At 47.2% G+C, this 21,255-nt stretch overlaps 7 protein-coding genes across 7 annotated transcripts; 5 read left to right on the top strand and 2 right to left on the bottom strand.

Annotated features, from left to right (window-relative positions):
* Window positions 1-1,534: 1,534 nt before the first annotated feature.
* GLAREA_05758 (Barwin-like endoglucanase) lies at window positions 1,535-2,642 on the top strand (the record flags this gene model as incomplete). The annotated part of the gene is made up of 3 exons (XM_008079047.1): window positions 1,535-1,972; window positions 2,036-2,267; window positions 2,332-2,642. 3 exons carry the CDS (start codon window positions 1,535-1,537, stop codon window positions 2,640-2,642), a joined length of 981 nt encoding a protein of 326 aa, XP_008077238.1.
* Window positions 2,643-5,570: 2,928 nt separating this feature from the next.
* On the top strand, window positions 5,571-6,632 carry GLAREA_05757 (GroES-like protein; the record flags this gene model as incomplete). Its single annotated transcript, XM_008079046.1, has 2 exons — window positions 5,571-5,794; window positions 5,843-6,632. The coding sequence occupies 2 exons, from the start codon at window positions 5,571-5,573 to the stop codon at window positions 6,630-6,632; spliced, it is 1,014 nt and encodes a 337-aa protein (XP_008077237.1).
* A 3,597-nt stretch (window positions 6,633-10,229) lies between these two features.
* On the top strand, window positions 10,230-11,789 carry GLAREA_05756 (uncharacterized protein; the record flags this gene model as incomplete). The annotated part of the gene is made up of 2 exons (XM_008079045.1): window positions 10,230-10,761; window positions 10,810-11,789. The coding sequence occupies 2 exons, from the start codon at window positions 10,230-10,232 to the stop codon at window positions 11,787-11,789; spliced, it is 1,512 nt and encodes a 503-aa protein (XP_008077236.1).
* Window positions 11,790-12,308: 519 nt separating this feature from the next.
* Window positions 12,309-14,493, top strand: GLAREA_05755 (uncharacterized protein; the record flags this gene model as incomplete). The annotated part of the gene is made up of 2 exons (XM_008079044.1): window positions 12,309-13,151; window positions 13,285-14,493. 2 exons carry the CDS (start codon window positions 12,309-12,311, stop codon window positions 14,491-14,493), a joined length of 2,052 nt encoding a protein of 683 aa, XP_008077235.1.
* A 1,275-nt stretch (window positions 14,494-15,768) lies between these two features.
* Window positions 15,769-16,714, bottom strand: GLAREA_05754 (HRDC-like protein; the record flags this gene model as incomplete). The annotated part of the gene is made up of 3 exons (XM_008079043.1): window positions 15,769-15,896; window positions 16,018-16,145; window positions 16,527-16,714. 3 exons carry the CDS (start codon window positions 16,712-16,714, stop codon window positions 15,769-15,771), a joined length of 444 nt encoding a protein of 147 aa, XP_008077234.1.
* A 1,298-nt stretch (window positions 16,715-18,012) lies between these two features.
* On the bottom strand, window positions 18,013-18,961 carry GLAREA_05753 (vWA-like protein; the record flags this gene model as incomplete). Its single annotated transcript, XM_008079042.1, has 2 exons — window positions 18,013-18,618; window positions 18,671-18,961. 2 exons carry the CDS (start codon window positions 18,959-18,961, stop codon window positions 18,013-18,015), a joined length of 897 nt encoding a protein of 298 aa, XP_008077233.1.
* A 405-nt stretch (window positions 18,962-19,366) lies between these two features.
* Window positions 19,367-20,563, top strand: GLAREA_05752 (uncharacterized protein; the record flags this gene model as incomplete). The annotated part of the gene is made up of 3 exons (XM_008079041.1): window positions 19,367-19,577; window positions 19,633-19,909; window positions 19,957-20,563. 3 exons carry the CDS (start codon window positions 19,367-19,369, stop codon window positions 20,561-20,563), a joined length of 1,095 nt encoding a protein of 364 aa, XP_008077232.1.
* Between the last annotated feature and the right edge of the window lie 692 nt (window positions 20,564-21,255).

Below are 21,255 nucleotides of genomic sequence, written 5' to 3'. Positions count from 1 at the left end.
TACCAAAAGATAGGCGCTTTGACGTTGTCAATTCAGTGTTGTTTTGCCATGTTCCAGCGCTCACACCCCATTAAGCACAGTATCTTCCCATTGTGGTTTTGTCATGGTCATAATACAAATTTGTAGAGTTGAAAGCACAACTGATGGAAGAATTACGATAAAACCTATTGCCATCCCTGGAAGCATTTCCACCTTTTTCTTACTGTGACTCTGCCTAAGAAGCATTTTAAATCATCGTAAATACAGATTTCTCAATGATATCGACCTCACCGGTTGTGTCTCCCAGAGATGACATCACGTGCATCCGTTACCAAGGCGAGTGGAAGATATCTCCACGGATGCAACGTTCAGAAGACGTGAAAGCGTATGGTATTCAAGCTTTGATCGCATAATCTGTTGCACGTCGCAAAATACGCCCAGCCAGCCTAAATAAATTGGCACAATCTGGTGGTTTTGGGCTTGGGACGAGCTATGGACTTCTCCGCGATGCCGGAGTCGGGCTTTGTTTTCTCGGCAATTGTTGAGAGGGGTTGAGGCTGGCCAAATTGGGCCGAAACATGGTATTTCTCCATCTTGTCAATCGTTGGTACAATATACCAAGACGATTTCTGATCTTTCTTGTAACAGTATTTCAAACTTGTAGAAAAGAAGCATGTTTGGCGATTTCTGGGACGTCAATACAACCCCGATGGATCCCCGAGCGTTTTCATTTTCTTCAAATTTTGCAAAACGTGATCATCAGATACGAGATTTTTTTATAATATAAATGTGCTTTCCCCTCTCGCTTGAGTGATTCTAGAGAATGCTGACGGTTCACAGTATTTCACATGCGAACGCTGCGGTACCGAAGCTTTAGGCATTCAAAAACGCTTCCCCGGTACATACTTTGTACCACTTAAGGGTTGCCTTCGCTTACCACCTCGTTTTGAAGGTAACTTCTAACTTATACTATTGTTTTATCTTATGTTTGTTTCCGGGCCGGAAATTGCTGTCCTAAGAATAATTCGATACTTATTAGCTTGTGTACCCTGAAATCCCGGCGATGGTAACACCATCCTTACGATCCAAGGCCACAGTCGCACATGAACCGAAAACTTTGCCAATTCCGAGTAACAGACTCGTGGAATCTGTTTGACGCCGGATAAAGAGCCTGGAAACCAGTGTTTCCAGAAGTTTGACGACACGCCATACCCCACAAAGTGCAATTCATAGTTGATCGCGGAGATTTTTTTATTCGTTGCGTGGCTAAAACAAGAAGAATTCGTCGTTTCGGTTAAAATGAATAAGTCACCAGGTCCCAAATTTGCTTCGGATACGGGCCGGTGTACCTCTATGGATACTTACGAAGTAATGGAAGGTAGCTTTTCCTCCGTCGGAATAGATTCAAGAGCTTGCCGTAGCAAGTGTGGAGGATGTTCAAATGATAAAACTCCGTGATCGTGGAGAAGCTCCAGGGAAAACTGTTAACTTGCTCACGTCCCTTCATTTGCAATTATTTTGATCACTCCTTTTTTCTCCTTCAGAGCCTTGCAAGATGCTTTTTCCAGCAGCTACCCTTCTTACTTTCCTTCCACTGATTCTACAAGCCTCAGCGCAGTCAAGCGGAAAAACAACCCGTTACTGGGACTGTTGCAAAGCGTCATGCGGATGGAAAGGCAAAACCACCCTCGCATCTGGTTCAACCCCCGTCGGTTCTTGCGATAAACAAGATAAACCTCTCACAGATTTCGAGGCGGTTTCAGGTTGCAACAATGGAGGAGCATATATGTGCTCGAACCAAAGTCCTTGGGCTGTGAGCGAGACTTTGGCATATGGATTCGCAGCAACCTCACTTTCGGGTGGGACTGAGAGCTCGTGGTGTTGTGCTTGTTATGAGTTGACTTTCACGAGTGGTGCTGTGAAGGGGAAGAAGATGATTGTGCAGTCTACTAATACTGGTAGTGATCTGGGCAACAATCATTTTGATCTTGCGGTAAGATTACATGTGATCCATCTTATGAAATAGGAATACTTAGCTAATTTTGAATTTTGTTAGATGCCCGGTGGAGGGTTTGGTATTTTCAATGGGTGCACCGCTGAGTGGGGAAATCCATCAACAGGTTGGGGAGCACAATATGGCGGAATCTCATCTCGATCGCAATGTGACGCCTTCCCAGCAGCCCTCAAAGCAGGGTGTTACTGGCGATATGACTGGTTTGGCAACTCAGACAATCCAGATATTACATTCAAGCAGGTTACTTGTCCTGCAGCTCTTACAGCTAAAACGGGTATGTACCTCTAATCCAGCTGCCTTCCATGCTTTGCTTCAGCACTAACAGTCATCTCAAATAGGTTGTGTAAGAAACGGAGAAATCCCAACAGGCCCAGACAATGTGCCTACATGGAGTCAAGGCTCTAGTACACCAACAGCTACTTCCACATCAACTAGTACCTCGAAAGCTACATCAAGCTCAACAAGCACTTTCAAAGCTACAACAAGCTCAACAACCACTTCTGTTGGTGCAGGTAGCACTCCACCAGCAAGTGGAGGCACGGTTCAGCAATATGGACAGTGTGGTGGAAAGACATATAGCGGGCCTACAGCATGTGTGGCTCCATATACATGCAAGTTCTTAGGGGAATATTACTCGCAATGCATATAGATATGGACGCTTCTCGGTAGTACATCAGGGGTTGTTCACTGGAAATGATTACTATGGCGCTCGAAAATTTGATTGGTCCATGACCAGAATCGTCGTTAGTTCAATCTCCATAGTCTCGAAATGCCTTCGTAACGTCCAAATGGCTTTTATTGATAACCAGAGTCACCGATGACAATGAAAGACAATGATAAAAAGGCATCTCTCGCTTAATTTCAGGAGCTTGATCTTTATCGATCATTTCATCTTGTAACCTAGAAACCTCTGCTCGTAGGCAGCAATCATAACCCTTCTAGTAAGATTGTCAACGACCGGATAATTCTGATATTCTCTCGAATAAGCAGAATCAACACAAGCCCTGAAATTCTCTGAGTGGATCTTTTGGTGTTTATGAAGAAAAATAGTAACAGGAAACAGGAAATCCGTAATCGAGTATAATGGGTAACTTTTGGCCGTTGGCCATAAAAAGACCTAGACGAACCATAAAAGAATGGTTATATCAGAATCTTCGAGGCAGCATCAAAAATCCAATATCTGCAGTGTCCGAATTTAGATAATTTTACTATCTTGGATAGTTTGTAATCCAACACTAGCTTTGGAACAACTCCACATGCTCGATCCTGTACATACATAATCACGATAGATTACTACAAACATCTCGTCGACCCCAAGTCAACATATACTCGGTGTGGAGTGCTTTTAAAACGCGAAGTGAGAATGAACTTGAACACTCCTTTACCCCCAACCTCGAGATCAATACAACATCGCCACTAAAGACACAAGAGAAACAATCTCCACATACAAACAAAACAACTGTTCCCATTATCAGGCATCTTCCGACCCACTGGACTCATGAAGACCCCCTAATCCCATCCGGAGAATTACAACGCAAATCCCCTCCCTCGCCACGAGGAACAAAGATCCACAAACAGGATTCAGGTACCCAAACCACGAGCTCGGTAGATCCAAAATATGTACGTCGCTGAATAACGTCAAACATAAAGATGGGGATAGTGGGGAAGTGAAATGCGCAGTCACTGGATGTTTGGCCCCCAAACGTGGTAAGTCCTGTTGCAAAGTATCCCAATGTCCCCGCAAGTTTTGGGGGACTTGGAAAACTATGCTTATTTCATAACGAGGCTCAGGATCAATACCAAAGAGGCTATGAACGAACCTCGTGTAACACCAAAATAGCAACCTCCATTTTACGAAAAAGAAAGATAGGCTGTGAAGTCATCATAACTTCGACGCCGCATCCGCCCCCATATACCAACTAAAATGTCATTGGTCAGAATTTCATTCTTATCTCAGCCATCCTCGCATTTTTGATTCGCCAATTCGAATATTTTTTCGAAGATCAGTAATTCCCGTGCCTCAATCCTTCGACACCACGTTCTTGACACGCTAGGTACCGAGTAAGGAATCATCTCCACCTTTTACAGAGGAGTCGTCTTGACGGACTTGCCCGTGATGATCTCGGAAACAAATTGCCTAGATGAGAAGAGGAATACACGGGACGTATGTTCTTACTTCCTTCTCGGCTTGCGATGGGATGTTTCATTTCTTTAAGCTTATGTGGCTGGATTCGTGGTTCATGGGGAAGTGAGTGGTTAGTGGTGGAGATGAATGAGGTTTTTGGTGCCTGGCAAGCAAGATGTGAGGGAGGATTTGGAAGTGAAGAACGGGCGAGGGAAGGATCTGATTAGATAGCGGTTGGTGGCTGGTAGGTTGGATTAAGTAATATTGGCGTTGATTCTGATTTGAGCACGCTTTCCGCGTAAAGGATCTGGTATAAGAGTTTGCTGTTGTCGCCTTGAGGATATGACTTAAAAAAGATGCAAGACTGGAAGAGTCGATGTGATGAGGTCCAAGAGGGTGTAGCTGAGTATGGAGGCGCAGAATGAACTTCTACAGCTCTGTCTTTGTACTTGTTTCAGCCTGACCATTTTGCTTCTGTGCTAAGAGAGGAGATAACATGAAAAATGCTACCTTTCGGCAGTGAGGTGTAAAAGGGCCAGAATACGCACCTGTAATTGCTTAACTGTGTCTCAGCCTCACCGTTCACATCCCCGCTCACTGGTCTCTTAACATCTCAACATGAAGAAACTGCCTCTCCGCAAGAGGAGTGCAAAAGGGCAAACCCCCGCGTCACTAGCTCACCTCCCCGTCTCAGCCTTATTTTCTCAAATCTTCAGCAAACAATGTAACCATATATGCTAAAAAGCTTGATATGCAAGCCATGTGTGAAGTGGTGGAGGCTCTGTACTGCATGTGCGACTCGCTTTATTGTTTTGAAATTTCCTCGTTCGTGGGAGCCAATGAGGGCTTTCACGGATGCGGCCAGGCTCATGGGGTTCTTAATGAGTATAGTAATAGGTAAAAATGTGGATTTCGGTACATTTCGAGCCTGGATGGGATAGGTGATGTTGAAGTTAATCTCAAGGCACCAAAGCCCGAATCATATCTCCGATGAAATCGATCCGCTGCATCAAATGCTACCAATCATAAAAAACCGCTGTGTTGGACTCAATGCAATGTGCTGAGTAACCCCAACTTTATCCCCGACAAATCGTCAATTACCAGATACATCACCGAATATGGAATTTCTCAAAGTAGAAATAGGTGGATCGGATATTGATAGGTTGGTGATGTGGTACAAAAATTGCATTGTGGTTTTTACTGGCTGGAATAAAGATTGAAGCAGAATGTGAAAGTAAAATGCATGGGAAGGTACGTATGTGGGAGAGGTAAATGCAATGCAATGACATACATCAGAGGATAAAGCGATGAGAGTCGTTTGAGGGGGAAGGGGGAGAAGGGAAGTATATAATGGGGTGAGAGTTGAAAGTGTTTGGAGAAGAATACAAACGCAACAAACATTTGTCGTATATCATCTTCCTAATTTCAAATCATATTCAGAAGCTTAAAAACATGTCCGGCTTCGAGTTTGCAGTAATCAAATCTTCTCCGTCCAAGGAATATGTCGAAACGACAACCACTCGTCCAGCACTTACCGGCGATGAAGTATACATCGAGATAACGCATTCGGGAGTCTGTGGAACAGATCAACACTTTCGCGGTGTCGATATGGTATTAGGCCATGAAGGGATTGGTGTCATCAAAGCTATTGGTCCTGATGTGAAGTCTTTGAAAGTGTGAGTGCCTCCATACTCCAAGTCAAAACGAACCTAACACCGAGGTAGAGGAGACAGAGCAGGCTGGGGCTGGACAACAGAAGTCTGTGGTGTCTGCGAACAATGCGTAGAAGGGCACTACGCCTACTGCCCATTCAGGAAGGAATTCGGATCTCAAGCTTCAGACCAAGGCTCATTCGCTCACGGAGCCGTCTGGAAAGAACCACTCATCTACAAACTCCCTGACGCACTACCATCTGACGTCGCTGCACCACTAATGTGCGCTGGCATCACAGTCTACAGCCCTCTCGCCGAATTCGGACTCAAAAGCTCAGATGTTGTAGGTGTAGTAGGAATTGGCGGACTAGGCCACTTAGCCATTCAATTCGCCAATAAAATGGGCTGTGAAGTGGTAGCCTTGAGCCAGACGGATTCTAAGAAAGAAGAAGCCATGAAACTGGGAGCTCATCATTTCATTGCCACAAAAGGCGTCGCCGAGCTTTCCAGCCCGAAGAAGATAAATCATCTCCTAGTGACGACGTCGCAGATGCCAGACTGGGCTCAGTACGCGTCGATTTTGCATCCACGAGTGCAGATCTTTCCGCTGACGGTGACGGATTTTGAGGCGAATCTTAGCTGTAATTATATGCGGTTTTTGCTGAATGGGTGGAAGATCATTGGGAATGTTGGGGCGCCGAAGATTGTGTTTGCGCAGATGTTGGAGTTTGCTGCGTTGCATGGGATTAGGCCTGTGATTGAGAAGTTTCCATTGAGTAAACAGGGGGTGATTGATGCGATGCAGAAGCTTGATGATGGGAAGATGAGATATCGTGGGGTTCTGTATGCTGAGGGAGTTTAGAGTAGCTTGGAATTTGGAAAGCGACGGGAGAGAGTCTGAGGTGTCACAAGGCTCTGACTTCTCCATTGTCTTGCAGGAGGAAGAGGATCCTTGAGGGGCGAGAAAATGGAGTAACAAAACAAAACAAAAATGAGGCTCAAAGTGATTTAAAAAATGTCTGACGATTTACATGTGGAGTTTATCAAAATAGAAGTTACTGATGAATAACTCCCGCTGCCGAAGATGATGGGCAGAACTTGAAGATTTCTTGCCTTGATCGTCGTCTCGGTGTCTCCTAAAAATGTATCGGATCAGGTATCAGCCCGTCGTGATCAGAGGTGCAGCTCGTTTCCACGAGCAAATCTTGTGATAGAACAAGCGACCAGCATATCATGAGGATTCTTTGTAACATCCGGAAAGACACAAACGAACACCAGTGGCAAAAGCTCATGTACATCTGACAACGAATCTATGGGAAGGAATCTCGCACTTCGCTTCGCCAGATTGGTGGTTTTCGAGAGGCACGCTTGTACCTTCCTGCAGCCGTTGAAACAACAACAAATACAACCGATAAGCCGAGAGGAACAATCAGATCTTGATAAGATGATAATCTCGGTGGGATGTGCATCTCGTTCGAAAAGGGTAGGTAGCTGAGAAGAAAGGTAGGAGCTGATGAGAAAGTAGGATCAACACGACATAACTCAATATGGAATGCGCGAGAGTTCAACCGTCTTACAACAGCTCCTGAAAACTGGTCAAGATAGACGAAGATTCAAGAGTTGAGCTTTTGGCAATCGACTGGGGCCGAAAATAACGAGGCATACTGGATCAATACATGTACCGCGATAGTGTGTCTCTCGTAGAATCGGAGATGCGTCCTGGGTCATCATATCGTCTTCCAGCCTTCTTCTTTTTAGCGGGACTGGGTAAGTCCCGAAGTCTTTATTTGGATCCCACGAGGTTGAAGACGGCCGACGGCAGGGGAAGTGACGAGCACAGAAGTTGACGATGCGCAGCGATGTCAATCCTCTTCTCCACACCAGAGCGGTTAAGCGAATAGGATAAATATAGCGACAGCAGTACGCTCGTTGCGCGGGAGCCAGTTAGCGTACCGTAAGGTCGGAAGGAGGATGCAGCTCTGTAAAAGTGGTGTGAGATCTTTTGTTTGCTGCTCAATTGCTCCTGATCAGTAGTAATTTTGACGTTTGACCTTAATGGCATGGGCTTCAAAAAACCCGACAATTCCTCTAACATTAGAAAACGCTCAGATCTTCAAAGATAGGGACATCCCACGCTATTTGACGTGAATTACGCTTTAACCGCGCATACCCACGGCTGCAATCGCGGCCGCCCACTAACTGGAGCACGCTATGAGGCTCTAATTAAGTGCTGACACAGCCTGGAAGTTCAAGTCCCACAGCGTCTAGTGATGGAGGCGAAGCGAAATAGCGATAGTCACGGCGTACTGATACGATGTGGATTTTTTGATTGGGGAGCTAGAAGATAAATGGCTTTTCGTGAATGAAATTACGCGGCGTGGATGAATACGCTCCGATGCGAATAATGGAAAGTTCTTACGGCTTTGGTGGGTTGCATTGCAGAGCAAGATTGAGATGGGACTTAAAGTTGTATTTCCTCGAGATATGGGAAATACCACCATAACGTACAAATCAGTTGACTAAGAAAGGAATAAGAAACGAGCGATTTACAACACCCGCGGTATTCAGTCGCAACAATTGTAAGGGTTCGCGGGCAACTGCAGACGAAAGTCGCACGATCCAACACAACACAGGGATGAGACTTTGAAATTGTACCATATTGGAATGGAACTTGGGAAGCTTCAGAATGTTGGGGTTGGCTCACCAGTTGGTTGTTTGTTTTGCTTACTGTATTCGACAACAATGGGTTGTTTGTCTCTTGGGGTCGAAGGTCGCAAAGACTTAGATCATGATCCAGAACTCGATATTCGAGCCTCATGATCTTCATTTCCAAGAGCATCATCGTGGCAGACAGCGCTAAAAGAATGCACTGAAAATAATGAATGTTCCACTGTGGATGAAGCAAAGAACATGCCCTGTGGCTGACCGAGTGAGAGTGACAGAAGAAGCTCCGAACATGCCGTTTTTTCCTTCACAGCCCCTCCCCTTATCCCCCATCTCTAACCGCTAATCGCTTAGTGCACTCTCCTCAGGAATATTTCGAGATCATCAGGAAGATTAGAGTAATCAAATTATGTCTTTCTTTGCAAAGTCTAACTGTCAGCAAACATACCTGGTCTTTCCATTCCTTCCCAACAAAGACCACGTTCTCGCTTCACCAAGAAAATGGTCAACTCAAGGTCGCATAGAATTCCTCCCCTCCAAATCTTCCCCGCAACCTTCAAAATGTAGATTAGATCTGGCCTGTGCAGTCACCTGTGCACGAATATTCGCGATATTGAAAACTATTCACCCAACCGCCATGCTTGTATGTTACCTGCAGACCTCCTTGCCATTCCTTGAGCTCTCTCACCACAAAGGCACGGACAACGCCTTCTTACGGTCCTTGAGCTTCCTGAGAGTACCAACCGGGCAATTGTTTGCTCAGTCTCGGCGCTCTCATGTCACCATTCCGCCGGGCTTGTCGAGATTGATCGCTTGTCGTCTCCGCTCTCCAGCCTGAGCCCAGGGTTAGCGAGGCTGTGCATGGGGTATTTATGTACATCACTGGGAAGTAAACAAGGAGCAGACAGGACCAAGACAAATCGGACGACACCGCACGGCTCTGTGACCAGGGGAGAGAGCTGCCGATGAACTTCCTCTCACCGGACTGCGAATCCCATCTCTTCCCACCCACACCTTTTTTCCCATTCTTTGTCCAGGGACCTGCTGGAGGTACTGCAAGCTACTCAGTCTGTACTGAAGCTGCTCGCACGAAGCTCTCCTCTGATAGCCTGGAGTGTACGACCAGCTGCTGCAAAACAACCCCTCACAGGAGGATTGAACTGCACAAGCGAGCACGATATGAGGTGTCTCCTTGGCCGGGCTTTCCAGACTGCCTCTATTCCAAAACAATCAGGATGCAGGTAATACACGGAGCAACCAGAATGGCCGTAACGAGAGAGCAGACAATGTCTCTTTCTGTCTGCTGAAAGTCCCCAACTCGCGCTGTTGAGACATAGCCGTTGGTTGTCATCCTGAGTGGCTGAATGCAGGAACTTCCCAGCTATTCATCAGGCCCACCATGAAGTGAGAATAGGTCAGAAGTACTTCGTACTTCGTACCAAGGGATATTTTGGTCTGGCTAGTCATCCCACCCCAGTAACCCACCTACTTATGGAGCTCACCTTGGTGCTACCATGCCGCAAAGAAATGGCATACTAAGTGTCGTACAGTACTCCGGCCCCCTGGCAAAGTACCCATCTTGAGCGGGCTACCTGTGTCCCGCCCTAAAGGTTACCACGTTTCTGCCTCGATATTCCTCATCGGGTCCTGGCAGTGCTGGCCAGCCGTGCATACACTTCTCCACAGAACGGCAACACCAACACCCATCATACTTGTATGATTCGAATCCTCGCCGGCTAGTTTCACCTCATCCTTTACGTGAGCTTCCCCAACGTTGACACATAAGGAGGGCACCATGCCCTCGACTGACGATCTGACTGAGCGAGCTAATGAATGTCCGTCTGGAAAGATTTGGTATGAATGTTCTGTCGCCTCGCCAAATTCAGGTTACAGAGGTTGCTGCGAAATCGATGCTTGTCAATCAAAAGGATGTCTCGTAATGTCACAGTCGTCGACTAGCTCAACATCAAGTTTAACTGTTGTTACATTGTCCGTTATACCTCAAGCACCGGCAGCGACGACACCGGTTCATACAACTCCAATACCTCTCGCCGCTATGAGTACTACACAACCAGCAGTGGCCACTCAGTCGGCCGACACCGCTGGCAAATCACCAAATAATACACCTATTATTGTAGGAATAGTCTGTGGCATAGTTGCCGCTTCAATAATTACAACTTTGATCTGGTTTTTCCTAAGAAGAAGGAAACAGAGGGCGGGACGTCATTCAATACCCACATTCGAAGTAAAGGAAGGGAAGGAATATGCTATGGCCAGGCAGAATTCGGATTATGAGGGAACACATCTTCGACCAGGAGATGGACGAGGTATGAAGATTATCTAGTGCTTCGAGCATCATATACTTACAAAACCAGGCTATAATACACCCTCCGAGCAACCAAGTTTCCGAAGTCTCTCCCCAATGGAAGAAGAAGTCGAAGTCGACGCTCGCCTTTCCCTCCCCTCCCAAGCCGCCAAACCCTTAGAAAAAGAAGCCAAAACCCCAACTCAAACTCACCCAGCATACCAACCCATTCCCGCCGTATCACCAGACACACCCACCTGGACAACCCAAACCGAAACCCCAATTTCCCCACCGACACCCTACACTCCCCAACAATCCGCCCACCCCGCCTACCACGTCCACAAACTCTCCCAGCACCCAGCTTTTAACCCACGATCCTCCCCTCCAAGATCGCAACCTCCAATGTGGAAACACCCCGCCTTCCGTCCAACAAGCAATACACCACAGCTCGACTCCACCCCCGTCCGCCCCATCCCTCGCGCCTCCATCTCCTCAACCTCAACTTCCACCCCCGAACTCCCCGCACAGCTCCCAAAGAACCTTGCCGCCACGGGCTCCTCAAGCATGTTCTCACGCTTCAACACCTCAAAATCCCCACGAGACTTTCTCTCGCGCGACGCAAGCACAAAAACAAGTCTAAGCACCTACACCATCCCCATCGGTCTCGGCGTCGTAGATGCCTCTCCCACCATAACACCATTCTCTCCTCCACCTCCAACCCCTCAAGCGGCCTCGCGACCACAATCTCCGCCGCCGCCGATGAAAGCGAATATGAATGCCAGAGAAGACCACGTTATGATGTGGGATTCGTACGGCGCGGGCAATATATCCGGAATTGGAGGGGTGGGACCGAGTAATAGTACGAGGAGTGAACGGAGTCGGCGGCAGAGGGAGATTGAGCAGGGAGTGGTTGCGCGGGAGGAGAGAGTGATGTGGAGTGCGAAGGGGAAGGAGAGGAGAGTGGAGAGTGGGAGGGAGAGTGTGCCCGAGACGCCGTTGAGTGCTTATAGGATGAGTTGGATGGAGAGGGATAGTTGGATACGACGATAATACGCCTTTCCTTCTCACGATATCCCTCTCTATCTCCTTCTGTATCATCACTCTTCGCGTCGGTACTGGTTAAGATACCCATATATACACAGCTCGCGCTGATTTTCGTTTTTGTTTTGCATAGCATGGGAGTTTTGTTTTGGGTTGCATATACGGGATAGGAAAGGGGTTTAACCGAGGGGTGTATAAGACTTACCAACAGTGTCTCTCTATTACAATAATTTAGTGTTAAGAAATAAGAACAAAGTTATATCTAATTCTAAACCAATTGTATAGTAGCTATCTTCGCCTCAACTTTGCCGCATTATCATGTGACGACTTTACATTATCAAAAATGCGAGTGTGGGTTAGCGGCGGCCTATAATGTTTACCAAAACCAATAAGTTTCTACTTTTCTCAGATATCGATTCGAATTCCCGAACTTGTAGAATCCTGTTTCCCCCCAGTTTTGGTTTCTATCACCAACAGCTGAGGCAATCATAGTCCACCAACATCCTGCAGGCTGTCGCTCTATCAGTCATGGCAGCAGACTACACCAGGAAGCAGCTGCACACTCTTCCATCAGAAACCCTTCAGCAAATAGCACACTATCTCTACAATTCGCATGGACCAAGTCTTAACTGTTTTGCATTAGTAAACAAATCTTGTCACGATGCTACTCTTCCCGTACTCTTTCAACATGTCTATCTCACAATTAGCAACCCGGAAGATTTACACCGCGACGTTAATGCCCTTTCAAGTGTTCTCATTCGTACGAACTCGGCCGGCCACGTCCGATGTTTTAGCATTGAAGGAGAATTGAGGGTACCTGACGAATTGAGCAGCGAGGAGAGTGAGTACGAGAGTCGCGATTATGCCAAATCAATGGGCCACGACGAAATTCTAGGCAGCGATATGTTGACTGACCAGAGGCTCTCGAAACACTTTGTGGTTAGCGAGGATGTGATCGAAAGATGTTCCAATGAGGATATAGCATGGGCCCCAGCCGCCGAGTTCATCAGCACACTACCCTATCTCACAACTCTAATCTACGATTGTAAAAATCAGTTTCCTCCTAGCCTTCTTGACGCCCTTCATAATTTTCAGCCTCAATGTAGATTACACCATCTTACCTTTCGGTTTCGATCGTTACTCCGAGGGATTCCGGAACCGTATGAAATGGCTCTAGCTACGTCTCCTTGTTTGTATAAAGTCAAGGTGGAATGGAGTTGGCGAGATTCGAACTTGGACGACGATTCTAATCTAGAAGCTATTATGGAGCTTGCTGCTGGTCTTGCTCCTCATCTGAGAGAGGTTGAGGTTTTAAATAATAGACCACATGAGCAGGCGAGTCGGCGGTACTTCGACCGCCCACGAAAGGCAGTATGTGAACCACTTTTCGTCCTCGTGTTTTATCTCCTTATATCGGTGGGCGAGGGTATACTTGAGCTCCAGATAATACTCTGACCCCAGAGTAGTTGATAAAAGAGTTAAGAGTATACTGATTTTGTTCTAGTGGACAGGTCTTCCAGGTTTCGTCCGAGGATCTATAGGCTCCTTGACGTCGCTTTCCCTAACAGGGAAGCTAAAGTCGTGGAGTATGACTTCTGAGATTCGGGCATGGGCACAACACACAGACTTCGGGCGTCTCGTTCATCTGAGACTAGGTGGAGATTACGGCCTTGATGACTATTCCAGATTACACGGCGAGACGATCCACACGATTGCGCAGGAATTTACATTCCCACAACTCAAAACACTTCAGATCGGTATAGATCGGGTGGACATGTCAAGGGAAAAACCTGAATATAGCGACAACGTTAGCCACTTCTTCAAGTTGCTCGAGCCGCTTGAGGAGCTTTCAGTATCCGGCTCCTTTGATGTCAAGATCTTAGATGCTATTATATCCCGACACGGCCAAACGTTGAAGAAGCTAGCTATACGTCCAGGTGAAGGGGAATGGGGTCCAAGCAATCTCCCACGTCGATTAATACTACCCTTTACGTTTACAGAAGAACATATCTTACAAATTGATACCGGGTGTCCGGTATTAGATCATCTAGCTCTCGTGGTTAAGCGTACACATTCCGATGCCGTCGAAGCTAATATCTACAAATCCTTTGGACAAATAAGAAGCTTAAGATCTCTCTTCCTAACCTTAGACTGCTCTGAGTGGCGGGTGACTCGCGACCCCGATTCACAGAGAGATCCCTTGTTTGACGCCTTCGATCGCGAAACTTACCCAAGATTCGACTTTCTAACGAAAGGCTCTCTACGTAAAATGCTCTCAAATTGCGCAGTGGATGAGACGCTCGCAAGGTCGATCTGGGAAACTATCAACCGGAACAAATTAGGTCTAAAGCTAGAGTATCTAAAATTGTGGACCACAGGCGGTGGTCATTGGGGAAACGGTAGCAGCAGCGGTGGAATATCAAAGGTTGTAGAGCATCTGAGTCGCTCGTGGTTGATTGAGCGAAGGATTCGAGATGATGAAAGACATGTTATCGATCTCAAGGAGCTAGGTCAGAGAGCTAGAGAGGCTCGCGATGATGCTGACCGAAATGGCTATTTGCGAAATGTGCGAGCGGGAGAGGATGTACTGAAGAAGCTTCAGGATGTTGAAGAAGAGAGTCCGACTCTTCAGGTACTACGTCGCGTTTGGCCCCGTACTGAGGAGGGTATGGATTGGCGAGATGACTGGTCGAGTTTGCCTTTACAGGTCTAAGGACTATACAAGGGAGGTGTTAGGCCAATGGTAGGTGGTATGCTGTCTATGAAACGAGTGATCTCGGCCATTCTGGTGATTTACATCCTACGAATAAGATGGAAACTAACAAAACAAAAGCGAAGATAGGTTACATACTACCAAGCAGCATTAGATATAGGGACCTAGTCTTCTTCCAATTAGTCTCCCTGTCTTGAATTTTACCACTTCACAACATACCACTGTGACACCTACTTTCCTCTAAGTCCTCGATCTCCGTTTACAGTTCAAAGACTACATCCTTAATAGACTGTCGTCGAGACAAGCGATTCGACACGTCGACCTTGTCACAAATTCTTAAAAGTCTTCAAAGTTTTTACAAGAAGATACTCATAAAGCAGAAAACAGATCCCCATAAATCTAATTTCCGAAGTCCGAATTACCTAAGTTTACAGCCCCCACGTGTCCAACAACCCAAAGCAAAACAAAACGAATTAGTATACTCAGTGCTCAAGTGCTCCTTCCTTTCTAGGCCAAGCACTGTTATTGAGATCTTCGCTATAGTTTTCTCCTCCAGAAGGAAAGATATTAGTTCCCAAAATCCAGTAGAGGAGCTGTACTTTATCTACACAAAGTGTTTTTACTCCGGCTCTTCTGGTTCCCTTTTAACTTTATTTTTCCCTTTCCTTTAGTGGAATCTTTACGTGGGAGGCTCTACCTCCTGCGTTCTGGCGACGGTCTGATTAGGAACCACTATTGAACTCTTACTCAGACAGATCCACCGCCGTCCAGGTTTCTTACCCTCTAATTTTCAATTCCCAAAAGCCATTACGCTCCTTAGTTATCCTGATAAGATCCAATCTACGTCCCAGCATTTTCTCATTCTCTTTAACAGAGTCAAGCCCGGACGTAGTGATCATTCCCGCGGAATTGTGATCTCAACAAACACGTCCCTCTAAAATCAATACAAGCCTCCAAATCCATTCCACACCATCCTCCACCCTCCACACAAAAACAAAAGCCAAACCCACAAACCATCAAATCTCAACAACTAAATAATCAAGAAAGTATATTCAAGAGAAAAAGGTATTCCATTGCAAATTAATCTAAGGCCCATAAACGCCCAAAACCCCATCCCATCCCAACCCCTCTCTCACAACGCATACCGACGCCTAAGAAATGCGTGATTTTTTTGTGTCATGTCCTGAACGCCTGTTCTTTCTTCCACCTCCCATTTTCTCTTTCCACGTATCACACCTCTCAACCCTACCTCGCGATATCATTCTCGCCCCCCACCTAGTTTCCATATCCCATCAACTTATTAATATCATCCAGCAACACCTGTAACTCCTCGTCCGTGATCTTATCCTGTAGACTTGGGATCAGGGTTTTTGCTTCTTCGGCTTCGTCGCAGCAGAGGGATCCTAGTTAAACGTTAACCATTTTCCTGTGATTCTACCATGTCTCTCCTTCAAAAATGCCTCTCCCTTGACAACACCTACGTGCCTGACGGTTGTAATTTCTAACAGGAGAAGGGGGAACTACCTAATTGCGCGCGCTCAAACTTCGCCAACCCTTTCTGGGCGGTTAAGAGTCTTTCTACTGCTTCGACGTTTTCTTTGCGGCGGAAACGGGCGAAGTGTTCGAGGTAGTCGGTGGTTTTTTGGAGGATTCTGTGGGAGTAAACTGATTAGCTTTGGTTCTAAGCTTGCTGGCTGGAGAAGGAGAGGGGATAGGGTGAGGAGGGTGGTAGCCCTGAGGAGAAGCACGTGGAGCTGAGATGTGGACGCTTGAGGGAGGATGGTCTGGTGGATGGCATTCGAGAGGAGGCCGTAGGAGGTTTCCTGGGGGTTTGATCGCGAGAATCCCTCTTGGTCCTAACCAGCTCCCTCTATTCAGACCTCCCAAACCCTCCAAGTATATCCTCTCTCTTCATCCCCATCTCCCATCCCCATCCACCCTCTCTCTTCCCCTTCCCCATTCCCCCATTCCCCCATCCCATACACCCTCTCCCCTCCCCTCCAATAAACCAAAGAAATCTATCTCCCACTCACTCAGTCTCATTAACATTCTTCCGATCATTCTTCCTCTTCGCAACCAGCGCATTAATAACCAACGCCGCCTCACTATGCGTCAACGCATCCACATCCTGAAACTCCCCCAGATGCAACACCGCAGACGCTTCCTCGTTTCCCTGTGGTTCTTCGCGCGAGCGCGACGTGGCTGCGTAGGTGGCGGACATGTTTGCTTGAGGGTTGTGGAGTTGCGGTTGTGAGGATTGGGAATGGAAAGTTGTAGGGTGGTGGGGTGGAGAGGTCTAGACGAGACGAGGCGTTTGGCGTGGAGTGAACTTCTATAGGTATGTGATGCGCCGACTTCGACAACGAATTCCGCAATTCGAAATTGAACTCCAAAGAAGTACTTGGAGATAGAATTGGACGATCTACAGCTCCCAAACTCACTTTCTACCCTCACAATCTGCTGGATCAAGCGGTGAAGATGTTCGAAACCCCCGAAAGCAGACAAAGGCACAATGGCTAACAAAGCACGCATCCAGGGTCGTCTACGCACTTATCATAATCAATAAAGCGGGGGGTCTTGTGTATCAGAGGGATTTCGCGGAGGGCTTGAATAAATTGAGTATTAATGATTATTTGGTGCTGGCTGGGACGTTTCACGGGTATGTTTCCCCCTCCTCTATCATCCCCCAAAACATCACATTCTCCCCCATATCTCCTCTCCCTCTCCTTCCCCTTCTCTTCTCAAGCTAACACCTCCCCAGCGTCCACGCAATCTCAACCCGTCTCTCCCCCCTCCCCCCCTCACACGCCCCAGGCAGCCGCCCCGACCCCCCCTCCGGCATCGAAGTGCTAGAAACCGAGAACTTCCGCCTGCAATGCTTCAGCACGCTGACAGGCACGAAGTTCCTGCTGTTCGTGGAGCCGCAGCAGCCGAATGTGGATAAGATCATGGGGGCGATCTACGGGTTATACGCGGATTATGTGATGAAGAATCCGTTTTATAGTTTGGAGATGCCGATTAGGAGTGAGGGGTGGGAGAGGAGGTTGGTTAGGGAGGTGAGGGGGGTTAATAGTCGGTGAAGGGGGAGGGGATGAGATAGGCATTGAAAGGACTGGGAAGATTGAGGATATATGGGGGACAGAGTCCGGGTTGAAGAAGATACCTGTCGAGAGCATTGGGAACAAGAGGGTCTGGAGTCGAAGAGAGCGTTGGGGGATTGTAATGAGCCGATTGTGTTTATGGGCTCTCGATGTGAGGAACGCATCGGTAGTTTTGATGCTCTCGAGGGTATATTCAGAGAAGCAACTACAGGCCAAAGGAGTAGATTCAGAGTGTTGGGTATTGTGTCGCTCAGAGACGTCAACTCTTTCACGATTGTAGGGAGGGTTTCAGCACAGCTGAGGAATACGGTTATAGAAGGCTAAAAGTGCCAGAGCAAACGGCCCACGATACCATTCCATGGCATCATCTATTGGTACATCCCAACGCCATCGGCAATGCTATACTTCCGAACACCACCTATGCCGTATCCATTTTATCCCCATCATCCTTATCATCCTTTTTGTCGTCCTTTGACCCGCTAGCCTCGCCGTCTTTATTCAGTAATGGCTGTGACGCCTCGTCTTCTTCCTTAATTTCCGGTAACGCAGCCTTTGCATCTGCATCCGCCTTCTCCTTGTTCTGTTTGTCCACTCTTGCTTTCTCCTCCTCCATAGACATACGCAACGCAAGAGCCAATTCTGGGTCCACACTTGGGTCGATCCCAAACTCGAAATCACCACCACCACCTCCCGCAGCAGCATCCCCCATACCGCCTGATGCTCCTGCTCCATCACCATTCAATATTGGGGTGGTAATAAGTTGGTCGCTGAGAAGCCCTGGTCCTGGTTGGATGATTGATAAATATGATCCTTCCGAGCTCTTCACTGTCTCGTTGAATGAGGTAAGCTTTTTGGTTGTGTCCTCGTCCAATTCGCCAAACGCTACAAAGTCAATGTTGACACCAATCTTCTTCATCTTCTTCGCTAACTTGACAAGAGTCTTTTCGTCTTCTGGAATGGCGCTGCATGTGAAAACGATGATGCGCTGCCGCTGCGACTTGTTTTGTCTGTGTTTGAGTGCCAACTATCCCAATCAGTCTGCTGTCTAGATCCCTTTAGGGTTATAATGTACATACCCCCGCGATCTGAATCCCCGTAGCCAGGTGGCTCTCTCCTCGAATCTTTGCTTTCGTTCGATGCAATCCTTCCAGAATCTTTCCATGATCTGTTGTCAGAGTGACCAGTACCTCCGGACCTTTCCCACCCATACTCATGAGTCCTACCGACGATTCTGGATTCCCCTGCGTAATTGCGGAGAAGATGAGGGATACAGCATCGGACTGCGCTTCGAATCGTGTTGGTGTGTAATCTCCATTTCGACTGCTCTCAGAGTTGTCCACCACTATCATTACTGCTTCGAGACCCATGGCTGCTGATTTATCTTTCGCAGACAGTTATAGTCGATTCGAATGGCGTCGTAGAGTTTGGTTTGGATGGAAGCGGCGAGTATAAGTGGTGTGGCAGATACTGTGGAAAGGTGATGGCAATCAGTGATGGTGTTGATGTTCAGGTAGCTTTGCCTGCGTGGACTGCGTCCCTGGCCGTGACACCCATGTAGCTTTGAGCCTGTTCGGGGTTAGCAGCCCGGCATTCTAGCGATGCGGCTCTGATGCGCTTTTGTTTACTTTGAGATTCACAAGACATCGCGACTGAGAACTACCACGTTACAAAATCGATTTTTGAATTCGAGTAGATAATTCGGTGTTGGATCTCACTCGATCAACCCTACTGCCACCTCTCCTCATCTCATCCACAAAACTCGAATCAACGCAATGGCACCGACGCGATCCAAGAAGCGCAAGTCGACCGAATCGACAAACAGCTCTGCTGAAATGTCCAACTTTCCAGCTCCACCCCAAATGATACCAACAAAAAGTCAGAGTCCGATGAGAACTCCAACGCATAGAAGTCCTGCCAAAAAGGCGAGAACTGGGATCACAATGGGACAGAAGCAAGCCCTCATGGACAACCTGCAACTAGAAAGTAAGAATAGAGATTCGGTTTTCGTCGCGTCATACAGCTTCTAATCTACGATTAGTTACGGAGCGGGCCAGAAAACTAAGGGCCCAGTACATGTTACAGGCCCAGGGGCTGCGAACGCGTATTGAAATTCGCGTCAATCGGATTCCAATGGCATTGAGAACAGCAAAGATGGGGGACTTGTACGCAAAGTACAGTGAGATTGCGGTCAAGAATACGCAGAAGAGTCCTCAGAGAATTGAGAAAGCTGCTTCACCATACAAAAATCGAATGGAGGATATACGAGAAAACAGTCGGGCTAGCCCCTCCCCGCAAAAACCAAAGAAGCGCGTCAGGTATGAGTTCACTCTATTATGTACATATTAAAGGCTAACACAAATAGTGACGAAATGTCAATTGACAAAGAGAACGAAGATATTGAAAACCCGAAGAAGAGAGTTCGTGGAGGTCCTGCCCCACCACAGAGAGTAGCATCCAGATCGCAAATCCAGCCGTCACAAGTGTTATCACCCAGATCAGCCAATTCGCGTACACTACCACGATCACCAATCCGGCAAGCAGTCCCAATGAAATCTGGTCTCGCCCGCCCAGTATCACCACTCAAACCAACAGCTCCAGTACCATCAGGCGGGGCAGCAGGTATCCTCACGAATATGGTCGAGAAAGCAAAAGCAACACGCGGTGCGGGAGCTAGAAAGGCAGCTGAGCCAAAAACAACCACAACAGCAGCTGGAAGAGCGAAAAGGACCGCTGCTCCACCACCACCTGTTATGCGAACTGCGAGGGGCAGAGCTAGTACGATTAGTGATTCGAGTGAGGGGAGTAACACGACTGTGGTTCGGAAGCCGGTGGCAGCGAAGAAAGAGCCCGTGAAGAGAACGGTCATGGGGACGTTGAGGGGGATGGGAGGAGCTACTAAGAAGGCTGCAGCTGCGAAACCTGCGGCGGCTGCTGCTACTGGGACTAGGGTTTTGAGGAAGAGGAATTGAGAGTGTTTTTGGGTATTGGTATGGGGGTTTTGGTTTTGGTTGTTAGCGGTTGGAGTTTTGGGTTGCATAGGGATTATGAAGAAATGCAAGTAAATCATCTAAGATCCGTGGGTTTTGAAGTGATGTGAGGGTTACGGTGTTAGAGCTTTCTGTCTTTCCTATATGTCATGTGCTGGATTCAATGCCTCGAGAACATTTTGTTTATGTTGATGGAACCAACGCGGCGTGGTTTTCTATGATAACGAAGCATCTATATTGGGCTTTCGCATCGTTGGTATCATCAGATGAGCATACCCTGTAAAGCATTTAGTTCCGAATTCTCCCCATCCAAGAAACATATATGTGTATTAACTTCCGCTGAGGACATGTTTATATTAAAGACACCTCTTACTGCATAAAGCTAATGTATCCTCCATGGAAAGATAATCTCTCATTTTATTTGAGTGAATATCCCATGTTGTCTCTTTTGATGTGGGGAAATATGTCTATCGAGGAAGGAATGTTTGGGGGTGGTTTTCTACCTCGAGGGTTGTAGACAGACGTCCACAGGTAACAGTGGCTTGAAATAAGAAATATACGATTTACAGAGACAAATGACATTGTTACGCTATAGCACATAGAGAATATTTCTCAATATGTTCTAAGTTGTAGTTAGACAAGGCAATCACATTGTGGTATTGCTTCATGGTAAA

Source organism: Glarea lozoyensis (genome assembly GCF_000409485.1).
Source record: "Glarea lozoyensis ATCC 20868 chromosome Unknown GLAREA10, whole genome shotgun sequence".
Lineage (NCBI taxonomy): Eukaryota > Fungi > Ascomycota > Leotiomycetes > Helotiales > Helotiaceae > Glarea > Glarea lozoyensis.
The sequence above is the reverse complement of the archived record's forward strand: the minus strand, read 5'-3'. Positions and strand labels throughout refer to the sequence as shown.